Here is an 18,871-nt window from a genome sequence, read left to right as displayed (position 1 = left end):
GTTAAGTATACTCTCCTCCCCCACAAAAAGAAGGCCCGCATTTCTGCGGATAGACCTTTTTACCCCTTAGGTTAGGAGAAGCTCCTTTCATCCCACTTAGGCCTCCAGCTCCATGCTGAAGTCTGGAACATATTTCCATCAGAAGATGTGGTTCTTCTAGCCCTCTTCCCTTTGAAGGGGCATCCTGCCTGGTCAGGGTGAGAGGAACATCTTGCTGCTTTCTTGGACCTCTTATCCCAGGAAATCTCAGGGATTTGGGTTCAGAGTGTCATTTCCAGGAAATCCAAACTGGAATTTGGGAATTTGCCCCCTCCACACCTCCTGCACTGACATTTTCCACTATTCCCATAAAGACAGGCAGAATTCTTGTTGCAATTCAGCAGTTCCTTTCGCAGGGAGTTGTTGCTCTAATTCCATGCAAGGATCACACACTTGCCACCTAACAAGCAAAAACCCCCAAAATATACTAACAATTTGCATTAAAAACAAAGGTTTTATATGTACAACATTTGCAAATATGCAGTAGCCGAACTCCCTCGTCAAGGCCCCTTTGTATAGTGTGGTCCCAATTGTAATCTTCAAGAGTTTCCATATAGGAAAATGGATATTTTAAAGGCAGGTATGCCTCAAGGAAGCTCATGTTTGTTTTGTTTATTTTGTGCAGTGCCCTTCCATGTGCACCTTACTGTAAAAATGAATTGGGGCAGTTGCCTTTTTTGTTTTTCCACTTGAACCTATTCACAGTTCTCAAGATAAATAGAAGTGTTCATCCCACATCTGAATACTCTCTGCTTGTTCCTATAGGTTAAAAAATTCCAAATGAAATTGGCCAGGTCAGTCACCCCTAAAAGAGATTTGCTGGTTTCAGTAGACATATGGGATGCTTACTTACACATTGACATCTTTTCTCCTTATCAGTTATCTGGTTTTATGGTGTGTGTTTTTGTTTTTTTGTGGTGGGCAGACAGCATTACCAAACTGTGTCCCCCTTCATGCTGTCCATGAACCCCCCCCCCCTCCTCCTGGTTTCAACAAAGTGATTGCCCAGGTCTTAGGTCTTCTCTGTTCCCATGGAATACATGTGGGTTTACCTGGACAATCTTGTGATACAGGATCAGTCCTCCCTATCCCTGTCAGTCGGTATCCAGTGGACAGTGTAGATTCTGCAGCGCTTTGGTTGAATCTCAGGTCCTGAACGACAGGAGCTTATTGGATTCAGTCGTCCCTACCCCCTTAAAGCCTGGAAAGCTGACTTCTATTTTGCATGCTGTGAAGCAAGGTAAGTCCATTCTAGGAAGTACTCTGTTGGATGCATCCTGTCCTTTCTGCAGTCTGGTCTAGATCAGCATATGGCCTTGAGTACCATCAAGGGACAGATCTTAACATTGTTTGCTCAGTTTCAGAAACCATTGGCCTCTCATTCCTTAGGCTCCTGTGCAGGGTATCACACATCTCTCCCTGTAACCTGGTTCTTTTGGTCTTCAGAGGCAGCCCTTTAAACCTACTAGTGATATTTTTTATCTGACCTTGCAAGGTTACCTTCTTGCATGGATGGTCTCTAAATTAGCAGCCTTATTCTGTAAAGAGCCTTTCTTAGTGTTTCACAAATACAAGCTCGTCCTAAGACTGAAAGCCTCTTCTTTTCTCCTTAGGTACTTTCCTCCTTATACCTCATTGCCTTTCTTTCCTTATGTCCTGCTCCAAAACATCCCAAGGAAATTTCTTTTCACTGTCCTACCATGGAATGGGCTGTGAGAGTTTTGGATACAGCCTCTTAGGTAATCGATTCCCTCTTTGTGCTTTCTGAGGGTTCCCACAAGGGGCTCCCTGCTTCTCACTCGACTATTGCTAGTTGGATTAGACAAGTAATTATTCTAAAGAATAGGATTCCTCCTTTCCCTGTTAGTTTGCGCTCTACCAAATCTGTTAGTGTTGCATAGGCTTTTTAGCATCTGTTTCAAGGGTGCCACTTGGCCTTCTGCTCACATGTTTAAAGAGAACCTAAATTGTATCAGAGAACCACAAATCAAAGTGCTTTGTAATTCATATTGATTATTCAAAGCAAACTCTCCTATTCACCCATGTCTCATGCTTTATTTTGTTGAGAAATCTCTTTGAGAAACACCTCCTTAGAATTTCTGGCCTTGGCCATCTTGAGTAAGAGTAGATGATTCATGTAGCATTTACTTCCTGGAATCCAGCTGCCCTTAGGCCAGGAATGCAGGTAGGGGGGTGTGCTTAGCTGAGAAGACCCTTGCCCCCCACCAGATGAAAAATAAATGCCTTGGGATGTATGACATAATTTTGACATAGGCCAGAAATTGGAAAAACTGTAGAAATGGGGGGAAAAAAGGTTTAAAACAAATTAATAATAATATACTTTGCTATCGGTCTGCATACAAAAATGTCCAGACAGTAACTACTTTTAAGTTTTACCAAAATGGATTTTCAAGCCTCTTCTGATGACAGATTCAGAGCAGCTTGTAGCACCTTACTCCCAAAAATGGCAAGTCCTTCTTGACCCATTTGTTAGGTAGGCCTGTTGGCATTTGTTTTCTTTGTTGCCCACCTCGCAATTGGACTGTTGTTGGATTTCCCATGGTTAAAGACTCAACATTCTGTCCCCCCCTGTAATGCAGGACTAGGGAATAGAATTGTTGACTTAATAGCAAAATTCAATTTCTGGGTGTAATGTACAGGACATGGGGCCTTCCCTTTTGTTCTTTATGATCTCCTTATTGCTTGCTACAAAACTGAACCTAGCTGGTAGGGGTTATTTAGTAGAGGTTCCTGCAGTTTTTTATTTTGTTTGTTTGTTGTTTTTTTTTTTAACCTGTGTCCAAACATGTTTAGGGAGCTACATACAGGTGAAACTCAAAAAATTAGAATATCGTGCAAAAGTTCATTTATTTCAGTAATGCAACTTAAAAGGTGAAACTAATATATATGAGAGACTCATTACATGCAAAGCAAGATAGTTCAAGCCGTGATTTGTCATAATTGTGATGATTATGGCTTACAGCTCATGAAAACCCTAAATCCACTATCTCAGAAAATTAGAATATTGTGAAAAGGTGCAATATTCTAGGCTCAAAGTGTCCCACTCTAATCAGCTAATTAAGCCATAAAACCTGCAAAGGGTTCCTGAGCTTTTAAATGGTCTCTCAGTCTGGTTCAGTAGGAATCACAATCATGGGAAAGATTGCTGACCTGACAGTTGTGCAGAAAACAATCATTGACACCCTCCATTAGGAGGAAAAGCCTCAAAAGGTAATTGCAAAAGAAGTTTGATGTTCCCAAAGTGCTGTATCAAAGCACATTAATAGAAAGTTATGTGGAAGGGAAAAGTGTGGAAGAAAAAGGTGCACAAGCAGCAGGGACAGGGGTGGACTGACCACTCATGGGGCCCCCGGGCAATAGGGGATCATGGGACCCCTGTGTCCTTGCCCAAACTCAAAAAAGCCTATGAAAAAGGTACCAGGGGCATCTCATGGGGCCCCTTACTGACCCCGGGCCCTCAGGCAGTGCCCGAATTTCCAAATGGTCAGTCCACCCCTGAGCAGGGATGACCACAGCCTGGAGAGGATTGTCAGGAAAAGGCCATTGAAAAGTGTTGGGGACTTTCACAAGGAGTGGACTGAGGCTGGAGTCAGTGCATCAAGAGCGACCACACACAGACGGATCCTGGACATGGGCTTCAAATGTCGTATTCCTCTTGTCAAGCCGCTCCTGAACAACAAACAACGTCAGAAGCGTCTTACCTGGGCTAAAGAAAAACAGACCTGGTCTGTTGCTCAGTGGTCCAAAGTCCTCTTTTCTGATGAGAGCAACTTTTGCATCTCATTTGGAAACCAAGGACCCAGAGTATGGAGGCAGAATGGAGAGGCACACACTGGAAGATGCTTGAAGTCCAGTGTGAAATTTTCACAGTCTGTGTTGATTTTAGGAGCCATGTCATCTGCTAGTGTTGGTCCACAGTGCTTCATTAAGTCCAGGGTCAACGCAGCCGTCTACCAGGAGATTTTGGAGCACTTCATGCTTCCTTCCGCAGACGAGCTTTATGGGGATGCTGACTTCATTTTCCAGCAGGACTTGGCACCTGCCCACACTGCCAAAAGCACCAGAACCTGGTTCAGTGACCATGGGATTACTGTGCTTGATTGGCAAGCAAACTTGCCTGACCAGAACCCCATAGAGAATCTATGGGGCATTGCCAATAGAAAGATGAGAGACATGAGACCGAACAATGCAGAAGAGCTGAAGGCTGCTATTTAAAGCATCCTGATCTTCCATAACACCTCAGCAGAGCCACAGACAAATCATGGCTTGAACTATCTTGCTTTGCATGTAATGAGTCTATCTCATATATTAGTTTCACCTTTTAAGTTGCATTACTGAAATAAATGAACTTTTGCACGATATTCTAATTTTTCGAGTTTCACCTGTAATAACCCCATGGTTAAAGACTAAAGATCTTGTGTCTTTTACTGATCTCCTGTACTCCCAATAAACAAATTTTACTGGTAAGTCAAAAAATTTAATTTTCCATGGGAGTAATGTGAACATGCAAACTATTAGCTCTCAAAAATATCACATTATTCTCCCAGCCATTGTTTTTTCTTTACTCTTCATCATCACCATCACCATCTTTGTTCAGGTGCAAAGATGAGACCATCATGTAAATTACTATGACTTTAAAACTGCCTTTTATTCTTGGCATTGTGTATACAGGTGAAACTCGAAAAATTAGAATATCGTGCAAAAGTTCATTTATTTCAGTAATGCAACTTAAAAGGTGAAACTAATATATGAGATAGACTCATTACATGCAAAGCAAGATAGTTCAAGCCGTGATTTGTCATAATTGTGATGATTATGGCTTACAGCTCATGAAAACCCCAAATCCACAATCTCAGAAAATTAGAATATTACATGCAATCAATAAAACAAGAATTGTTCATAGAACAATATCGGACCTCTGAAAAGTATAAGCATGCATATGTACCCCGTACTTGTTTTGGGCCCCTTTTGCAGCAATTACTGCCTCAATACAGCTTGGCATGGAAGCTATCAGCCTGTGGCACTGCTGAGGTGTTATGGAAGACCAGGATGCTTCAATAGCGGCCTTCAGCTCTTCTGCATTGTTCGGTCTCATGTCTCTCATCTTTCTCTTGGCAATGCCCCATAGATTCTCTATGGGGTTCAGGTCAGGCGAGTTTGCTGGCAAATCAAGCACAGTAATCCCACGGTCTTCGAACTAGGTTTTGGTGCTTTTGGCAGTGTGGGCAGGTGCCAAGTCCTGCTGGAAAATGAAGTCCGCATCCCCATAAAGCTTGTCTGCAGAAGGAAGGATGAAGTGCTCCAAAATCTCCTGGTAGATGGCTGCGTTGACCCTGGACTTAATGAAGCACAGTGGACCAACACCAGCAGATGACATGGCTCCCCAAATCAACACAGACTGTGGAAACTTCACACTGGACTTCAAGCATCTTGCAGTGTGTGCCTCTCCATTCTTCTTCCATACTCTGGGTCCTTGGTTTCCAAATGAGATGCAAAAGTTGTTCTCATCAGAAAAGAGGACTTTGGACCACTGAGCAACAGACCAGGTCTGTTTTTCTTTAGCCCAGGTAAGACGCTTCTGACGGTGTTTGTTGTTCAGGAGCGGCTTGACACGAGGAATACAACATTTGAAGCCCATGTCCAGGATCCATCTGTGTATCGTGGCTCTTGATGCACTGACTCCAGCCTCAGTCCACTCCTTGTGAAAGTCCCCAACACTTTTGAATGGCCTTTCCCTGACAATCCTCTCCAGGCTGCGGTCATCCCTACTGCTTGTGCACCTTTTTCTTCCACACTTTTCCCTTCCACATAACTTTCTATTAATATGCTTTGATACAACACTTTGGGAACATCCAACTTCTTTTGAAATTACCTTTTGAGGCTTTCCCTCCTTATGGAGGGTGTCAGTGATGGATTTCTGCACAACTGTCAGGTCAGCAGTCTTTCCCATGATTGTGATTCCTACTGAACCAGACTGAGAGACCATTTAAAGGCTCAGGAACCCTTTGCAGTTGTTATGGCTTAATTAGCTGATTAGAGTGCGACACTTTGAGCCGAGAATATTGCACCTTTTCACAATATTCTAATTTTCTGAGATTGTGGATTTGGGGTTTTCATGAGCTGTAAGCCAAAATCATTAAAATTATGACAAATCGCGACTTGAACTATCTTGCTTTGCATGTAATGAGTCTATCTCATATATTAGTTTCACCTTTTAAGTTGCATTACTGAAATAAATGAACTTTTGCACGATATTCTAATTTTTTGAGTTTCACCTGTATATCTCAGTTACCTGCCAGAAAACTACACTGAACAAAATCGTCAAGGTGGAATGGTTTGGACATAGAACTAGAAAATACTTCCTCCTGACTGTAGCAGACAGATGATGTAAGTAAATATTAGAGAGTATTAACATTTTTCTAGAATGCTCTGCCTAAGCAGACCTAAAAAATTGAACCTGGGCACATTTATGACTGCAGATGAAAGACTGCTTTTAATGAAAAAAGGTACAGTCTTTTGAAAAATGATACTTTTAATTCTCTTGCTCAAAAAAGTATTCAAGCAAAACTGTAAAATTACTGCTAGGGCCACTTTAAGTATTTTTTCTGAATCGTAATTTGGTTTGGCAGAGTGCCTTGACATTTTGCAAGTGCAAGGAAGTGCAGACACTACTACTTACACAAATTATATTGTTATTGCTATAGAAGTCTTCTAGTGACATCTGTGGGATTATGACAAGAAAAAGAACAATATAGTAACGTTTTTTGGTTGAAGCTTGTTTGCACATACGTGTGCCAACCATTGCCTATCGTGATTTCTTATGTGAATTCATAAATAAAATTTACCATTTTATATTTCAGTTGTTTGGCCAGGAAACCAACTTAGAGTGGATTTTGTTCCATAGTGTTTTGGTGACGTCTAAGATATTTGTCAGGACTGTGTGTCCTATCCACTATGAATGGGTTAAAGACTTGCTTCCAAAATTGCATGATATTGATGCGTATGAATTGAGCAACGTGGCCAGAGAAGAAGTGACTGAAGAGGAACTGGCTAAATGGAATGCTAGAGAAAAAGCACGGCAACGTTATGGTAAACTCCCTTCATAATTTAACACACTCTTATAAATTTAGAACAGCAATTGATGATCCAAGTCTTGTATACTACTTTCCTTATGTTTTTGGGTCCTTGTTCGCAACTTGATGGGCCTTTTTGTCTTTTTAAAATGTCTGAAGGAAGTGGCTGTGTTGACCACAACAAACTTTCTGAATCCTGATGTCATTGTTTTTAGTGCAGGGTTCCCCAAAATCGTCAAAATTGACCCTGAAGGAATGATGGGATTATTCAACGGGTTCATAACATGTCAGGGGGTCAGCAGGTACTAAATGATAGAAGGCTGATTAAGGCCAGTTAATCTAATGAGGTCTCTGTAGAGCTCCAAGCCAATCTCATGCCATGAAACCTTCAATATAAACTTTGATTGTTAAATAGTATTTAGGGTCAACAAACAATCTGATGTGTTGGAAGTTTTGGGGAGCCCTGGTTTAGTAGAAATTGGAAACTTAACAAGAAAAATATGACTAATGTATACAGTACAAATACTATTCTTTTGAGATACCTCAGGAGAATGAAACCTATTATGAGGAAGCCTGATTGCTCACTATTGATTTCTGTACTGCAGCCAAACACTGTGTATAGGATATAAAGATGATTCAGCGAGCGCTAAGATGATAACATAAGCTGCTGATACACTACAAGGAAACCATATAACCTCTCGAACATATACAATATGAAAAAGTGCAGCGCTCATAAACAAATTAAATGTGCTATATCAGAGTCTGGCCACACCCTCAAACAGACAGTATAAAGTCCATAGGAGCAATGTCCGGTTAAAGACAAATGGATGAAATGGTGACTTGGTTACTCCCAATGAGGCACTCGTTAAAACCGTGTAGGAAATATAAGAAATGGGCACTCACCAGATGCGCATTAGATAAGCGCAATATTAATAACCAGAGGTCCCCTCTTATCATGTGGAAGGTGCAGCTCACGCTGGACAGGCTGTCCCACAATACTAGCGCCTCTAGGGATCTTCTCTACTGGTGGAAGCTGCGATGGGGGTCAGCTCAAATGAGTCACTCTCCTCTGGGCCTCAGGGTGGTCACCATATGGTCCTGGGGGGTTAAATGCTCGATGTGGTGCAGAGAATAGTGGCCATAGTGTAGTAGGTCAAAATATAAATTCTTTTATTACTGGTTAAAAGTGATGAACATACATAAAAGCAAATGGAGGCTATCGCCAAGGAAAAGTAGACAAAGCATGCAGCAAAACCGTTCATGAACCGTTTGAAAAACTGACCAGCTGGATAGTTATGGGGGCCACCAGACCTCCTTGATCCGGTGGCGTGACGTCTCAGGCATGTATGGCTCCTCCTTAACACGTTTCGCACACAAAGTGCATCCTCAGAAGGTGTAAGGATGCACTTTGTGTGCGAAACGTGTTAAGGAGGAGCCATACACGCAGCTTCCACCAGTAGAGAAGATCCCTCGAGGCGCCAGTATTGTGGGATAGCCTGTCCAGCGTGAGCTGCACCTTCCACAGGATAAGAGGGGACCTCTGGTTATTAATATTGCGCTTATCTAATGCGCATCTGGTGAGTGCGCATTTCTTACATTTCCTACACGGTTTTAACGAGTGCCTCCTTGGGAGTAACTAAGTCACCATTTCATCCATTTGTCTTTTACCGGACATTGCTCCTATGAACTTTATACTCTCTGTTTGAGGGTGTGGCCAGACTCTGATATAGCAAATTTAATTTGTTTATAAGCGCTGCACTTTTTCATATTGTAAACGCTGTGTATAGTATCAGCTACTTTATTTAAAGAAATGGCAGGAGGGAATAACTAAATGATTATTTAACTGAAGGTACAGGTACTGTATATGCATTTAGATGAGCCTGTTCAGCACCATGCAGATTCTTGTTCCCTGCCATTTTCATTAAAGGTGCATCCACAAATTGCCTTCTAAAACTAATGCAGACCCAAAACATCCCACATGCCACAAAATTTACTGCCACTTCTGCCTATATCTTTTCTCATCAGCTCCTGTACATAACTGCTAGCAGTGCATGCAAGATATTTACACACCAGCTGTTTATTGCATTACTTGGTACACTGTAAATAATAAAAATGTAACAATGTATACCGAAAGTTGCTGTCTGCAGTGGTTATCAGCTGTCTTGGGTGCTTGGCATCTGTGCTTGAGTAAAGTATATCTATCAAATACTTCATAGTGTATAAAATTACTGTGGGTATCAAAATGCCAGCACTGTCTCACAAGTGCTGATGGCAGAAGTGTTTCTGCATACCATGGCTTACATCCCCTTTTCTCCCCAAGGTAAAGGAATATGTTATGGCTGTGTGCTCTTTGGACATGTCTGGTATGTCCATAATTTCAAGTGGCTAAGCCAGATTAAGGCCACAGCAGTAGCTGTAAACTTGTTTTTGTAGTACAACCAACTCCCAGATTTAATGTAGAGGTGGGCTGCTTGATTGCTTTTACTGGACATGTGTGGTTTTGTTTTAGATAGAGGTCTCATGACACTTAGGAGTAATCATTGGAACACATTACAGTGGTGTTGATTTACTAAAACTGGAGAGTGCAAAATTTGGTACAGCTGTGCATGGTAGCCGATCAGCTTCTAAATTCAACTTGTTCAACTAAGCTTTGACAAAAAAACCTGGAAGCTGATTGGTTTCTTTGCAGAGTTGCACCAGATGTTGCACTCTTTAGTTTTAGTAAATTAACCACAGTGTGTACACTTGAAAGCAACTCATATTAAATCAGTCTTTGTGTTGCCTGCATTAGTGATGTGAAAACAGTCACCAGTGGGTTTGTTTTCACATAATTTTACCCTACCTGCTTACCCACCCAGACCTAAAGTAAACCACCCTCACCTTCTCTCCTCCAGTATTCTTACCTGAATCTTGTAGTCCCTGCCTGCTGCACTCTTTACATCATACAGGCAGTGCAGGGTCTTCAAGTATGTAGGGATTTATTGCGCAGGTGCTGCCAGTGCAAAGAAGATTCTACCAAAAGCAATAAACATTGCGATGGCTTATGGCTGTGGGATGGATGTGCATTTAAATTTGGGTTTTCCTTTAAAAAAAAAAAAAAAAACAACCAATATAGATAGATTTTGTTTGCCTGCAGTAAAACCACATTTTCTTTCCCTCCATTTGTCCAGTGTTGCGAGTGTTAATGGTATCTATTTCAGATGATTTTGAGGCCTCATTGAAAAAAATGCAGAAGAGAAATGATGACCAGTCCATATCTGATGCAAGAGCACGCTTCCTTGAGCGTAAACATCAGAAGAGTCAGAAAACAAACATTCAGCAGGTGGACAAAAGCTGACAAGTATGCATTCTTGGCGATCATTCTCTTTTAGGTTTCTGATATAGTTTAAAGGACAACTAGCAGAAAGAGTGACATTACTTAAAGCATATTAGCATATTTGCACTTTTGCAGTCAAATTTGAGAAAACCTCACTATATGTTATGTGTTCCAATCCACACAGCATTCCAAAAAAAATAAATATTACTTACCTTTTCATTTTTTCTAAGGAGAAGTTGTCAAGGTTGAAATGAAGAGCTTGCGAGGTGCTCGCTGTACTAACGATCCATTGTTAATACTGCGATGTCCCCACTGAGTTACTGTGTTTTGCAGGGGGTCTGCCCCCCCCCCCCCCCCCCCCGCAATATGCCGGGACAAAGACTGAACAAACATGGATCCAATATTAGATTGGGGGTGAATGACTATTCATTTTCTTATGAACCATAACAAGGATTTCTATAGATTAGTAGCGGTTATAATAGAAGCAGTCACAGAAGCCCCACCTCAGTTCATTACTTTTACCTAGCATATAGTAACACTGTCCAAAACTATTGCTCACTTGCCATTCCCCCCCCCCTTTTCTTTTTTCTTTGCATCATTTAGTGTTTTTGTATTATCTATGTATCTGACCTTACGCCATGTGATGCTAAAATAGGTCAATCTTACCAACGTAAGGTCGACGACATCCTTTTCCATATCACTTAAGATTCTCGCATTATTTTCAATATATACACTCAATTTTATGTATGTGTACCATATGTACAATTATGCAGTGCTTACAATTTCACCCAATGTCACAACTCATTCATATGATTTTATACAAAGCACTGTAGTAGTATTTTTACTTTTTTGTCTATTATTTTTATCTGCAAAAATATGTGCATTTATTTATTTCAAAGGTACACTTACCTAATTACATACTGAGTAAGTAAGCAGCTTCTTCTTTTTTCAGTCCTTGCTTATGTTCCATTTCAAACCATTAGCACTGCCCCAGGTTTCCTTTTTTCAGGGTGGATCCTTTCTCTCAACAGCTTGTGGAGCCACCCTTACATGCAGGACTAAAGTTGCGTCTCCCTACATTGCGTGCATTAATAGATGCCCACTCCCCTGCTCCTCCCTCCTTCTCCTGCTTCCTTTTTCCAAGCTAACAGGCTGACTGGAGACAGTGCTCACTGTTAACTTTTTCAAAAGTTTGAGGAAGCAGCGCTGAGAGAGCAGGACCCAGCAGCATTGAAAGTAGTAAACTGAAAATGCTGGAGTAAGAATGTTAAAGGATAAGTTCACCGTTGGGAACATGCTACATGTTCCACCCTAAAAACGGATGGAACATGTAACATGTTCCCAGTGCTGCTGTCGCTGTCCGCTTGCCCCCCTCCCTGTGACAGAAGAACAGGGAGAAGTTCCCTGTACTAGCTGCCACTTTTTAAAAACAGTGAGTTTGTGCAGGGTTTCTGTGAATGAATGAACTACAAGTCCTGACAGTCTTAGTGACTGTTGGCTTGTAGTTCTCAATGAACTGAATTGGCTTGGTAATTCATTGAATTTTCCTGCCAGTATATCTGTGTGGGCTAGTTAGTAGATATACTGACAGGTCTGCAGGAGACCTGCATGGTATTAGCCATCTGCTGATCGCTGGTGCAATGCTTTACAGTCTCCTGCAACTGAAAATATTAAATGCACATTTTTTTATTTTTTTTTTTACCTGCAAAAAAAAGTGCATTTATTATTTTTGGTCAAAAGGTGAATTTATCCTTTAACAAATATTTTACTGGGGACAGTATATATTGATGTGCTCAGTGTGTTAAACTAAAAAACACTGAGGCTTTAATACTACTTTAAGTTGGAAACACACTGTTAGATTTTCGAAAAACAGTTAGTGAAAGGTTGTTCAACAGAACAATCAATGTGCCCATCGTTGACTCAAGGAATTTTCATTTGACGGCAACTACTTTGATTGTCATAGAAATCTAACAGATTTTTTACCACTTTGCCTAGTTCTAGAAGTACTATGTATGTCCAGAGTCTAAAAAGGTTAAACAAATTGCAGTCGTGAGTTTGTTACTGTTGTTCTGCCAACCCCCAGCTGTAATGCAAAAGTGATTACTTTTACAGTGCTTACAGGGATCCCCCCTTTCTGGGTTCCTGGGCTCACTCTGGGAGCCTGGGATCACAACAGGACAGCAAGCAGCAGGAGTTCAGGAAACATCTGTTTCTTAATCATCTCTGCCGTGTATGAAACTGTCAAGAGCTCAGCTCAAAGTGCATCCAGCTTCATAGCTGTAATTTCCTGGCTGTTCTAGCACAATATGTGCTTGAATATCTGTAGCGGAGAGATATTAGGGGCTGATAGACCCCTAATGTCTCCATAAAGAGGGCCTGTCCGAATGCCCAGTGCTTTCACACTGTTAGTTACATTGTAATAACAATAAATGTAATCTTAACAAAAATATAAAAATGTAAAAAAAAACCCCATTATAGTAAAATCAATTTAAAAAAAAAAAAAAGAAAAAAATACATATTTTATAATAAATATATATATATATATATTATATATAATTTTATTTTTTTAGCAGCCCTGTTGCCCTACGCACACCAATAAATGTAAACCTGTACATGGGTATGCAAACAGTAATTGCACCACACGTTATCTATTGCCGCACCACATATCTATAATTTTTCACTATTTTACAGATACAAACACACATCTGGTATCTATTTACTACCTCATCTTTTATTTTGTACAACAAAAATTGTGTAATTCAATTGTGCTTATAGTGTGTGATAAAATTAATTTTATAGTATTCTTAACTGAAAATATAGTTTTGACTAACAGTTGTGCAAAAATCATGCAAAATAAAAACTGAAGCTACCATAATTTTTTTATTTTTTTTTTTTCCATCCTGAGCCTTCAAATTTTCTTGTTCGTTCAGTTGTAAACAGACATAGATTTATTCCCATTAACAATTAGAAAATAGAACGAATATTAGGCCTTAAAGGTCAACTCAAATGTTGATTACAGGTACTGACAAGTTAGAAGTAATCTATTATGTATGCAACTGTAGGCCATGGGCCATTATTCCAAGGTTCCACCAGACCTGTGAGCGTAGTGACATTGTGGTGCTAAGACGTGTTATGCCTACTGGTTTTGTATATTCTCTGTCTGGACCTATCTCTGTGAAATGTAACCTTTTTCTGAAAAATAATAAAAAAGAATTGAAAAGAAAACAAATATTTACAAAACAACCATTTTTGTACAAAGTTGTACCAGCGTATGGCCATCTTTAATCTGCTCACGTTTTCATCAATAGATTGTTCCAATTTTTGTTTTCACTTTTTTTAGGGTCTCTTGATCTCTCCCTTCATCTTTCCAATATTTGGTAATAACGGTCATAAATGCAATCTGATGATTGTCTTCATGTACAGTATTTTCTGCAGAGCATCACGCACACTAATGATATATCTGGCTCTGCACACAAGCAATAGGTCAGTGTTAATTAGATCCACCCACAAGTCTTTGCTTATGCTCCCTTTCAGATTGGCACTTCTCATTGTGTCACTTTCAATCACATCCATGCACATCACTCCTCCACTTCAGCTTGTTTCTTTGTATCTCCTACCTTCCTGGCACCCATTACCCATTTTAAACTATACACAGATGATAACAGCACTCTCAGCACATTGCCACTGACACTGGCTAAACCTCTGCTTATTTTGAAATCCTAAGGTGTCTGAATACAGTTAAATTTAGTTGAGCATCCTACAGCTCTGCAAAATGGTTTATATTTTGTCTGTCCTTTGCTTTTTCATAAATACAGACTGTTTTTTGTTCCTTTTTAGCAGTGCCAGGACAAGGTCACCCACTGCCCTGAGCAAATATGGAAAACTGCTTCTCCCCTTTCCTGCTGGATGAAGAATGGGGTGGAGCCAATAGACCCATTTGTGGCATGTGATGATCTAGTACCAATGTTTGTGGTACACTGCAGCAAATTGAAGAGTTTAAAATTGATACACAAAAATGGGATAAGTAAAAAGGCATAAATGTCCCTGTGCGTAAATGAAATGTCTCGGTGTTGATGGTGTCACTGAAAGGAAAAAAATGTCCTTGCATCTGAAGTGTCACTGGGAGGAAAAATGTCCCTACATCTGTGGATTCACTGGAAGGAAAAATTGTCTCTGCATCTGTGGTGTCACTGAAAGGAAAAATGAACCCTGTGTTGGTAGCACTGCATCACTGTCAGTGGGTAAAAAAAAATGTCCCTGCATTTGTGGTGTCACTGAAAGGAAAAAATGTCCCTGTGTCAGGGGTGTCACTGGCATGAAGAAATACCCTTGTGTCAATGTTGTTACGAAGAACAAAAATATCAGTGGGAAATGCATATAGTGCAAAGTGCAGGGCTCAGGAGAATGTACAGGACTTAGCAGTGCATATATAGGCTCTGGACTATATATTGTGCAGGGCTCAGGAGTGAATATTGTACCGGGGTGGTATTTTATAGGGCTCAGGAGTGGGTAACGCACAAGTACAGAGCTCTACCAGCAACCACCCAGTACACAGCACTTCTCCATGTTTACTGAATTTTGTATTTTTATTATATTAGTTTGATTTAATTACATTGTTTTGTTTTTCATTCATATCTGTTCTGTATATTTTAATTCACAATATTTTTATGTATCCCTTTATATAAAGTTTCTATATTTTTAAATATAGGACTAATTGTACTTTTTGTAGGCCTTGGGGGTTGTGGCCCCCAAATTGTGTTGTTTTGTTGTTAAAAAAAACTATTAAAAGAATTTGTGACTCTTGGCTTGCCGCTCCGGTGTATTCAAATACTTTAAACTAGTGATGATGATAGGGAGTGACCGATCCATATAAATGCAGATATCCTTAGCTCCGTTCTGTCATACCCCTGCAATTAGCTGTTTCAGTATAGGAAGTCACTGTAGACATTCTTAGTGTTTTCTTTCCATTAGGTACTTACCTTCCTCAATGCTCCCCAGCTACCTCCATCCACTGCCTGGTCACCAAAAAGAAAATTCCTGGTTCTTCATTGTATAGGGGAACTTGTGACTTGCATACTAAGAAATTCTTCTGGAGGTACAAGAAATGCCAAGACACAATGATATAACGTTTCTAAAATCTAAACATTTTTTACCTTAATGCACTCCCCTGCACTTTATTAACTAGTATAACGAAACACGGATTTATGATCTCTGTTCAATATAAGTCTAGTAGATACAGGCTCTGCTGTCCCTGGGGTTTTTCCCAGAGGTATCTTGACAGATTTCCTTTAGGTTTTGAAGACACTGGGGTTGATTTTCTAAAACCGGGGAGTGCAACATTTGGCGCAGCTGTGCATGGTAGCCAATCGGCTTCTAACTTCAGCTTGTTTAAATTAAGCTTTGACAAAGACCATGGAAGCTGATTGGCTCGCAGAGTTGCACCAGATTTTGCACTCTCCTCTTTTAGTAAATCAATCCCATTAGGTGGCTCTAAATTGTTGAGAGATGGGTTTTTCAGCCTCTCCTTGAGCAGAGCAAGGCTGGTTTTATCGGATAGGGACAAACTGTCTAAAAACTGATATAACCTAATTGGTCATTGTTAGCAACAACCTGTTTTTTTTTTCACTGATGCATTATACAAATCTCTGTGCAAACCCAAAAAAGTCATATAGGACACCAGTATTCTATTCAACCATACACTGCAAAATTATTGAAGTCAAGGTGGTATGCTTTGTCTAAAGTTCAATAACTGGATAAGAATGGTACCCATTTTCCATTCGCTTTATAGCAACCTGTATTTAGTCAGTCATGGCATTCCAGTCCGCTTGCTATGAGGGCACCTGCTGCTCCGTATGTTCATTCACACACAGAGCCGCTGCTTGGCCCTACCTACGCTCTCTGCTCATTGGCTGACTGGCTATGATTTACAGCAGCTGGAGCCAATGGCTCCCACTTGCTGTCTCAGCCAATGAGGAGGCAGAGACCCGGGATAGCCGAGGCTGTCATTCACATCGCTGGATCCCGATGAGGCTCAGGTAAGAATTGAGGGGGCTGGGGGCAGTGTTGCACACAGAAGGTTTTTTACCTTCATGCATAGAATGCATGAAGGTAAAAAACCTTCATCCTTTGCAACCACTTTATCATACTTGGGACATGTTGCAAAACTTTTCTTGATCAGTGTCTTCTGAGAGCTGTGGGTGCCACCTTGTTTGTGTGGATGGAGGAATCTGTTAGTAGCTGGACTGAAAAAAGTCCCAGCTTTAGATCTAAGACCTATGTAGACTTATGGTGGTGTAGTAAGGCATGCACATTATGCCACATGTTGAATGAACTGTCTACCACACCAGAATGCACCAAAAAAGATGCATATACCATTTCTGAGAGCACACCCACTGCAATGCACATACAATTGTGTTGTCCTGCGTTGCACAGCACTGCATTACACATCTGTCAGCAAGGTGTGTTGGGGTGGTGTTTAGAACTACTGACATGGCATTGCACCAATTCATGTAATGTGAAATGCCACACATCTAAGGGCACTTCACGCTGTTTTCCCGCACAGGGCACCTGTGGTTTGCCATAGACTTCTATTGCATTGGGCAGTTTTTTGGTTTGTTTTCTGAAAGAGGTGTATACATGTATTCCAAACAATACCTTATAGCATTTCCAAAATAATTTCTTTTTGGCACTAATAATGGTACAGTTTATTCTGTCGAATAATCTTGCTGGAAAACCTCCTTTGATCAGCTTCTTACAGCCAGTCGGCTGCAGTTCTGATCAGTGTATCTGACAGCAGAGAAGTCCCGCTGTCAGAATACAGTAGCATCGCAAGGAGGATATTGCTGCATCCGCCTTGCATGTATGGATGCAGGAATAGTTTCTTTTTTTTTTTTTTTGTTTAGCTCGCTGATTGAACAAAAAAGAAAATTTGTATGCATCCAGCTTAAGGCTAGATTCAAACTGTGGGGTGCGGTAATCGCAGCTATTCCAGCACCCACAGCCAAAACACACTGCTCTGTACAGATGTGCATGGCTGCAATTCATTCTTAATGGCACCCCTACACATCTCAACTCTCACCGTGTTTGTGGGTGTAGGTGCAAAAGCACCATGCGATTTCCCTACAGTAGTGTTGTTTTTTTTCTTTTCTTTTTTGTGGAAAACGCAGGCACAGCAGCCCATTCAAATGAATGGGCTGCTGTGCCTGCGCAAACGTGGGCTGCAAACCTGCACAAGTTGGAACCTAGGATAGGAATACAGTTTCACAATATTTCTGAGTCTTCATTCAAAGAACAGACTTCCTCTGGGGCAGAAAATTGCAATAAAGAACACTAAATTTAAGTGCTAAATATGGCAAAACAAATATTCAACAATTCATGAGATAAGGCATATTTTATATTGAATTGGCTACTTTTGAGATAAATACTGCATGAGTTAATTTAAGGCAAACATTTATGTGGTATTTAACTCTTCATGAATTGACCCCAGGGAGATATAGAGACATGGAAGATAGACAGATACAGTTGTGCTCAAAAGTTTACATGCCCTGGCAGAAATTGTGACATTTTGGCATTGATATTGAAAATATGACTGGTCATGAAGGAGCACAATATGATGACACTTGAACAAAAATTAGCTGCATGGTGGAGGTGCCAGAAAGAAGCCTTTACTGCATCAATGACACAAGAAGGCCTTGTTAGGCATGTCAAGGTGTTGTCAGGCATATTGTAACCGGGCGTTTTTGTGGCATTAAAAGCTTCTTTCTGGCACCTCGACCAAACAGCTAATTTTTTGTTCAAGTATCGCCGTATTGTACTCCTTAAATACAACCACAGCATCTTTTTCCAGAGCAGCCTGTTTTTCTTTTGAGCTTGCCTGTGGGTTTCTCTTTGAATCCTGGACAATTCTTCTGGAAGTTATGGCTGCAATCTTTCTTGGTCTACCTGACCTTGGCTTGGTATCAAGAGATCCCTGAACTTTCCACTTATTAATAGGTTATTTGACAGTACTGATTGGCATATTCAAGGCTTTGGACATCTTTTTATGTCCTTTTCCATCGTTATAAAGTTCCATTACCTTGTTACGGAGGACTTTTCACAGTTCTTTTCTGATCCCCATGGCTCAGTATCTAGCCTAGTCATTGCTTCCAAGTAAGAGCTAACAAACTCATTGACTATTTATACCCTGACACTAATTGCAATTTAAAAAGCCACAGATGTGGGACATTAACCTCTAATTGGCATTTTAAGCCGTGTGTGTCACCTTGTGTGTCTGTACCAAGGCTAAACATTCCAGGGTGTGTAAACTTTTGATCATGGCCATTTGGGTGATCTCTGTTATTATGGTTTAAAAAGGAGCCAAACAACTATTTGATAATAAATGGCTTCATATGATTATCATCCTTTAATAAAAGAGCATTTTTTT

At 40.5% G+C, this 18,871-nt stretch overlaps 1 protein-coding gene across 6 annotated transcripts in view; it reads left to right on the top strand.

Annotated features, from left to right (window-relative positions):
* Nucleotides 1–15,254, top strand: part of DHX40 (DEAH-box helicase 40) — an 81,328-nt gene extending 66,074 nt beyond the window's left edge. For 2 of the 6 annotated variants that reach the window (XM_089676666.1, XM_089676665.1), the window contains exons 17-19: nucleotides 6,921–7,149; nucleotides 10,334–10,473; nucleotides 14,287–15,254. In XM_089676666.1, the coding sequence (XP_089532792.1) occupies nucleotides 6,921–7,149; nucleotides 10,334–10,470 (366 nt within the window). In that variant the 3' untranslated portion in view covers nucleotides 10,471–10,473; nucleotides 14,287–15,254. Of the gene's footprint in view, nucleotides 1–6,920; nucleotides 7,150–10,333; nucleotides 10,474–13,789; nucleotides 13,933–14,286 lie in introns of those variants that run through there. The other 4 variants (XR_016312630.1, XR_016312629.1, XM_089676667.1 and 1 more) reach the window with 4 other exon arrangements.
* The last annotated feature ends 3,617 nt before the right edge of the window (nucleotides 15,255–18,871 follow it).

Source organism: Staurois parvus, unplaced genomic scaffold (assembly GCF_062004578.1).
Source record: "Staurois parvus isolate SC_StPar_1 unplaced genomic scaffold, SC_StPar_1.0 ptg000172l, whole genome shotgun sequence".
Classification (NCBI taxonomy): domain Eukaryota; kingdom Metazoa; phylum Chordata; class Amphibia; order Anura; family Ranidae; genus Staurois; species Staurois parvus.
Note: the sequence above shows the minus strand (reverse complement) of the source record. Positions and strands in the feature narration are given on the sequence as shown.